The sequence below is a fragment of the Lutjanus erythropterus genome, chromosome 21 (assembly GCF_056507025.1).
Source record: "Lutjanus erythropterus isolate fLutEry1 chromosome 21, fLutEry1.hap2, whole genome shotgun sequence".
Lineage (NCBI taxonomy): Eukaryota > Metazoa > Chordata > Actinopteri > Lutjaniformes > Lutjanidae > Lutjanus > Lutjanus erythropterus.
In genome coordinates, this window is record NC_139337.1 from 7010386 (window position 1) to 7018329 (window position 7944).

General features: G+C 41.9%; 1 protein-coding gene across 1 annotated transcript in view; it reads left to right on the forward strand.

Annotated features, from left to right (window-relative positions):
* znf438 (zinc finger protein 438) overlaps positions 1-3237 on the forward strand; it is a 62690-nt gene extending 59453 nt beyond the window's left edge. Inside the window, exon 4 of the mRNA XM_084747457.1 lies at positions 103-3237. Coding sequence (XP_084603583.1) covers positions 103-697 — 595 coding nt within the window. The 3' untranslated portion in view covers positions 698-3237. The remainder of the gene's footprint in view (positions 1-102) is intronic.
* Positions 3238-7944: the final 4707 nt, after the last annotated feature.

The window sequence follows — 7944 nt, forward strand, 5'->3', positions numbered from 1 at the left end:
TCATCTGTGTGGTGCCACCCAGTCTAAGATACTGATTGATTGACTTGGCAACTTTTTCCAAACAAGTTCTGAACAAGCATTATTCATTCTTTTCCTCACCAGGGCAAACTCTCTGGAACCATCAGATGAGCAGGATCGTGAAGACCCTGTGGAGCTGCAGATCAAATGCGGCCGCTGCCAGGCCATCACTCCCACCTTCGCCGACATGAAGATGCACTTGCTATATGTGCATGGAGAGGAGGTCCAGGTCCGAGTTAACGAAGGCCAAGCTGCGCGCGGTGGCCGTGAGGCTGAGAACGAGCTGGTAAAACACGCCGCCCACTACTGGCGGCAGCTGAACGAGAAGCGTAACCTGGTCAAGTGCGGCAGCTGTGACGAAGAGTTCTTCTCCTTCTCCAAGCTGAAGAGGCACATCATGTCCCACCACCGAGGACGGGAGGAGATTGACAGCGGGACCATCTCGTCACCAGATAGCGGCGGTGGCCTCGGGGTCCTCGCGGCGGGTGCGTCCTTTAACTGTGTGCTTTGCAGTGAGGTGATGGACACTAAAGAGGCGGTGATGGAGCACTGGAGGAGTCGCCACCACTGTGAGCAGCCTGGCCTGCTGTGGGACGCCCTCAGCTCATACTCTGGCCAAGAGGGTGAGGCGGTCGGGGATCTGGACAGTCCTGCTCCGAGCCCACACTATCCAGCCTAGCCCTTTGATGGGCACGGGGCCCTTCACTGTGGCTCCTCGTCATACACTCAGTCCTAACAATTAGCAGCACAGGGATGGAGAGTTTCTCTTATGTCTTTTAGCACTGGTTCCATCTTTCTCCAGCTGTGGCATTTGACGTGGTCCAAAAGAAAAAGAATATCAAGCCAATGGCGAAAATTGATCTTTGTGTTACAATTCATAAGAGATTTTCTCTGTAGGTCAGAGAATCCAATTTTATAGACATTATTTTTCATGTTATTTTGATTGCACTGTTCTGTTTTTGGACTTCATTTCATTTGGAGGTATGTATTTAATATCCTGTTGGATTATGTTTTTTTCTACTGCTTATTTAAATGTTATGAAAAGGGTAATTTATAACCTAGCTGACACAGTAAAACTGTTAAAAGGTCAATTCACCCAAACACTTACCTCCTGTGATATCTAGCCGTGCAGATCATTTGGTTTTATCTCCTCAGATTTTGAGATGTCTGTGCTGAGATTTCTGCCCCCATCCCAATGATTTTTTTTCTTTTCTTTCTGTCTTTCAGCTTTAAAGGTGCTAAATACAACATTTAGCCTTTGACGTCCGCAAGCAACTGTTTGCAATTTAACAATATAGTGAAGCACTGCCTTTGCTGTTCTGTTCTTTTAGCAAGCCAGTCCCTCTTGATCTTCCCTGTGTCTGTTTTCAACATGATGGCCTGGTGAGTAACTGTCTCATATTACAACTTCACAGTCACTAAAATATGTTTTAGGCAAGAAATAGACAGTATGAGTTCGGACAACACTTTTCCCTCCCCAGCTTTAGTGAAAAAACAAAGCATTCATTTGTTTTAGTCTGAAATGCTGGAGCTCTACAGCGACTTCTTGGGTACATGTCGTATATAGCACCTTTAAATACTGTAGGCACCACAAGCAAATTCCACTCACCTCCATTTTATAGGAGTGAAATCAGGAATCTCAAAGATGACATCTTGACTGAAACTACTAAATCTGCATGGCTAGATTCCACTATAGGAAAGTGAGCTAATATGTTTTTTGTTTTTTTTTATTTGGGTGCACTGACCCCAAATAAGAGAAATGTAAATCTCATAATAAGGGCACACTGTCTACTATCACACTGGCTGACAATTAATCGATTGGCCTTGGATTATTACAGGTAAAAGAATTCAGTACATGGACACAATTCTATGATATTAATATTGCTCCTGTAACGGAAAAATCTTTCCAGTCGTGACTTGAACTCTCACAGGGCAGTATTAGGGGTCCTCTTGTCAACATGGACCCATGAAGGAACACTTTCCTAACCAGCACCCAAGTGACATCCTCGTGGCCTTCTGAAAAAAAAAGAAAAAAAAAAAAATTGGTGTTCATGCGTAATGTGGCTTATCGTCAGTGTGGTCCTCTGTAGGCCAGGTTCTATCTCCTTGACTTGTTGATTAATGCCTATATGTGTATTCTGTGATATGCCAAGGGTCTTTTCACACTAGTGATTGTAGAAGTGAGGTTTGCATTTAAGCGTTTTAACCACTGACAGAATACCTTTCGTTGACTTAGTAAATACGCAAAGGAAACCATCGATTTGCCTACCTGTTGTTGCCAGCTCATGTACGCACCTGTGGAATTGTGTGCACCCAGACTCTATTATTAGAGTTATTATAAACTGTTGTCAAGTCCAGAAAAATATGCTATTTTATACTCTAGATTAATACAGAGGTCTTTTAGTATATTTATGCTTGTTGTTGGTGCTTAAAGAACCAGCACTGAGGCGTCTGTTATGTTTGCTTCTTCTAATTTGGGGGATGCTTAATGTCTTGTTTCTTGACTGGGAGGCCATTTCTACATGGCGAGTAGCTCCGCTAACATTTGTCTGTAGTTATCTTTCATATGAAGAAAAAAGAACATCACAGGGTCAAGTGAATGTACCTGAATGTTTTAAAAACCCTACCAAAAGTATATGTATGCTATATAGACTAATTCTATAGATAGAATATATAGATATATTGAGAAAATATATATATATTTACATAGAGTAACTAGTGAATCAGCTGCTTTGTTCTGTCACAGTGCAGGAGGGGAACAAGAGATGAATATATCATTGCCAAAACTGGCAGCAAAAGCCATGTCGAGCTGTCCTTATGTTTCTGACACACAACAGTACAGGAGGACTTTGAAAGAAGGGCAAAGCACTGATGTGTACGTGTCGCACTGAGTGGGTAAACTACAGTACTGCTGTTCATTAGATGCCATGTTTGGGGTGTTCATCAGTGAGCTGTCCTTTGTTTTCAAGCCCTCAACACAAACCAGGAAGTGACAGAATCCAGGGTCAGACTCTTCTTTCCTCAGTTAGACGAGAAACATACATGACTGTCAGCACAAGTCGGAAAGTGAAAAATCCCACATTTGGTGATATAATGTGTTCGGCTCACTTAATATGTTGACTGTCCAAAAAAAAAAAGACTGAAAGTGTTTGTGCTTGTGACTGTTTGTGTACCTGAAGAATCTGATGTTTCTAACAATAAAGATATGCTTTGTGAGGACTTTGTGACTGTTGTGCTTTCAGAGGTACTGCAAGTCTTGGAGGTCCACGTTCCAAATTTCCACAGTCTTATGGATCTAAGAAAAGGTGGATACTCAAAGGTAGAGTAGGAGTAGAGTTTCCTGGGGGTCCTGTTTCCTGTTTCCTGAACTCATCATGGTGTCAAATACCAACTTTTTGGGTCGGTTAAATGTCCCGAGTGCAGCAAAACAATGAGAAACAATAAGGAAATACAGGCAGAGTGCAGCGTCTTTGCAGATACAGCCACCACCAAACACTGCTAGTGGGTCTTAAGTGATGATCAAATATTTTTATATGCATCTACACATTCTTTTTTAAGGAAAATGTTGCAGATTATACTTTAAGTTCAGAACTGACACTTGAAATCGCATTCAAAATGGGCGTGTGTGATCTTAAGAAGTTTCACTATGCCATTCTTCACTGTGGCCACTGTTTTCATTGCATATCAAGCGCATTTAGTCTTGTGCTTCCCTTGGGTAAAATAACCATAAATTTAGGCTTGCTAACTGCAGCTACGAGCCCCTGAAAGATAATGGGGGAGGTGACATTCAGGTTGTACTAACTCTGTTCCCATTCATAGAGGGACCAAATTTCAATGCAAGCCTCCCAGTAGTTAGTGAGTTATTTCTTGATCAAAGTAGTGGACTGACTGACAGACCAGACATGTTTTTAGCCAAGCAGGTAGCATGGCTAAGACAAGACAGGAAAAGGCAGCTTAATAATCAAATAACTGTAACATTAGTTTTATCAGCGCTGGTAAAAAGCAGAGATGGAGAATAAAGTCATCCACATCATCTACTGTAGCAAAAACAACAGACTGAGTGGAGGGTTGAGCCTGACAAGAGGGTGGACTCACTGTGTATTCATCAGATAAGATTCAGAGAATGGGATTAATAGATAGTTCACTCTAGAAAGGTGTGTGCATGTGTGCAGTATGTGGGGTCAAGCTAAGTGGGTTAGCCACAGGGCTTTTAAAAGCCTATATATGCCTTACCTCTGTACCCCCACCCCCACCTCTTCTAACAGACCTTCCATCTGTCTGCTTTAGCATAATCAAACCTACAGATATGTGGACAAACTCTCCTACCTTTTGGTTTTAATGGACATCGTGATGTCTCTTTCACTAAATGGACCACATGTGATCCGCATTACAAAAAGCAGGTTGATAGTGAGAGTTGGAGACTATTTTTGAGGTTCAGAGAAAGGTAAGGTTGCCATGTTCTGAGAGGAGCATAAAAACAATAGCTGCACGCTTTGTGATGGCTTCATATTTAATGAATGGAGATGTAGTACTGATCTCCATTTTTCCCCTCTGCTTGCTTTTCCTTCTGCTTTACAAGATGCATTTAGAGGGAAAAGAAACACTGAACCGCTCTCTCCAAATTCACGGACAAGCATTCAAACAAACATGTTAGAGAATGCGTCCTGCGTAGTTTCCATGCCGTCAGAAACAAAAGCTCTCCACTCTGCTGCAGGCCCGGCCCCGGTAGTCATTGCCACAGCGGTGAGGAATGCAGGTCCTCAGCTCTAATTGATTTGGAGCCACATGACCCTGTATCAAAGGTCAGAGGGCACTTCTGGTGTGACTTCTGCTGCTGCTCAAACAAGCAACAGCAGCTCCCTGACACAAAACAACCTCGGTGAGCTTTGCGTCAACTCCTCAACTTTTTCAAACTTTTTTTTTTTTTATGGGGACTCAAAGGTTTCAAATGAGAGTGACTCAACTTCAGGTGGCTTTCAGCTCCAGTGGAACACAGATAAAGCTGCGACATCAGTACATATCGAGGCCCAATCTAGCGTCGCCATCGCACCACGTCGCAGGCGCAGATAAAAAGGAAAGCGCTATACGGTGATGCATATTTCCCTTTAATCAGAGCTAACGTGTACCACAGCCGTCACACTGCACTCCCACCTCACTGGGGCTCTCAGGGGGACAGGGGAGATCAAAGCCACCCCCCCCACCCCCCTTGTACATGATCAGTGGGAAAGAAGGAAAACTGGGGGCTGCTCTCTTTCTTTCTCTCGTTCTTTCTTTCTTTGGGTCTCTGAGCTGCACCCCCTTCAACACTGCTGTGGCCCTGGAAGTGTTGAGACTGAGAAAGGTGAGGGACAAACAGTTGCACTACTTGATCTGATTATTCCAGATGAAATGTACTTACCTGTTTGACTTTTGACCATTCCGTCCCTTTTATTTGACCGTGATGCACAGATCTAACAGGGACACCGCTACACAACATGCTGGGAGAAGTGGACACAGGTAGGAAGTAAAGAAGTGCAAACACTTTGTTATAGTATTTATTGAGTTTTCACATATCTGTACTTTACTTAAGTATTTATTTTTCCTGACAAATTTTTACTTTTACTGCATTTCTGCTGCTAACATTTCCAAAATAGGCTTGTTAGTTTTAATGCATTTGAGGGGAATTATTTATACATACACACACACATATATATATATATGTATATATATATATATATATATATATTGCTTCATTGCATACGATTTAAGACGATTCCTTGTTGAATCAATCAGTGCATATCACACACAACAGACATAAGACAAAAACGATGTCAAAGACATAAGTAGTAAAAGACATAACAAGATATAAAAGATGTAACAAGATGTAAAAGACAAGATGTATAATAATGATAATATATAATTATAATAATAATAATAATGATACGTAAAAGATGTAACAAGACATAAAAGACGCAACAAGACATAACAGAGGTAAAAAGATGAAGTAGACTTAACATGATGTAAAAGACAGAGCATAAAGGATGTAACGGAGGTAACAAGATGTAAAAGATGTAAGAAGACGTAAAATATCTGAAAAGACGTAACAAGACGTGAAAGACATAAGGCGAAACAGACACGAGAGGGAGACTCATCCATGAAGAAAAGGTGAGGTTCAGTTAGCTTTGCACACAAACAGCCAGTAGAAATGTCCTTCAGCCGGCCACTTTTTAAACTTTCATACTCTGAGTACATTTCGTAGCATGAAGTACCTCTATTGTCTTTTTTACACAAGTATCTGCACTTCTACTTAATGTAATGAATGTGTGTACTTTTGCCACCTCTAGACGTGGAATAACAAACCTGGCGTCACAGGAAGAATGCCGGGGGAGATTTATAGGACAGTAAAAATGTGACCCACACTGACCACAGATGTTCTGAGAAACAAGCTAGGTGGGGTGTAACGTGAGTGCAACATGCAATCTGTGGGCTAACGGAAGCTCCACTCCCACCTTCTCACTTCTCACTGTTGACGCCGTGTTGCCAGTCTGTCTTAATACTCTAACATCTGTGAAGCTGCTGTTGGCACGTGCAATATGTTGGTGATACGTGTGCACATTCATCAAAGTGATTCTATGGTTTCATCAAAGATTTATAAACCCTCCTGGATGTCAGGACTTAGATGTACAAATCGGTAATCCCACATCTATGAACTCTCCCTCCATCTCTCCCTCTCTCGATGTGGAGATGTGATCCGCCCTTCCCTTCCCTGCTGCCTCTCGGTCTCAGGTTTCAAAGCGTCCCGTCTCTCCTCACCCTCCCAGATTAGTCATCTAATGAGCAGCAGGGCTGATCAGGTGAATAATTGATGACGGGCGGCTGGAGAAAGGCATCGATCCGAGCAGGGCTGTGGCTCTAAATGGAGCAGGGAAGGAGGGAAGGAGACACCTCAGGAGGATAAGCAGGCGCAGGTACATCACTGCAACACTCAGGGCTGTATGTGCTGATTGGGATTCAGAGTCGGTGCTTGTGTCAGTTTCGTCAAGAGGAAAAGGATAAAGAGCCGCCGCTGGAGGACAGGAGCCTCTCTGGTTTTCTCAAAACATTCACATTCACATTATGGAACAATGTTTGTTAGTGTCTGTGTTTAGATGTAATGTGGACACACCAGTGAAGTGAAACCTTTGATTATAATTCTCCATAACCTTCCAGGGGACCAAAGTCTGAGACACATGCCCACCCCTCCACTGCCCTCCCTTTGAGAGTCACATATATGCATAATATATCTGAGTTTACATTAGGTACTCTCTTTTTTCATAACAGTTCATGCGAATGAACCAAACACGCACAACCAATACTACAAATGAATGCAGGATATGCAGTGTAGGTTGTAATAATATTTATGCCTCATGCTATAAAAAGAAATGGACCAATCGCAATCAATTTTAAAATTGTGAATATGTGAATCCATTTGTTGATTAAAATCTCTGTTCTCTGTTTTGGTAAACTCTTAAGGAAGTGATCTTACAATGCTAGATCTGAGTAAGCAAGACAACATTGCATAATGTCAGTAGAAGAAAATAAATAATTTCATTTTAATGTATTTTGATTAATTAACATGTGCTACCCAATGCCTTTTTTGTATTCTTTTATATTATATGCACCAAAACAAAAATTGCAGTAACACATGGAGACAGGAGGAGGCCAGATGTTTATTTAACATCTGGTCTGATGACTTTCTAAAGAGTCAACTGGAAAAACTCAGAAAAATACCACAATTTTCAGTTGTTGTTTCACTTTGGTGATGCTACCATAATAACAATATGGTGACAATGAATCTCTTCATTCCTCTTTCTCCATAAACAGCCACTAAAGTCAGGCTACCTGCTCAATTGTGAACACATTGTGACATCAGACGCACGCCTGTCTACAAACCAATCACTGTCAAAT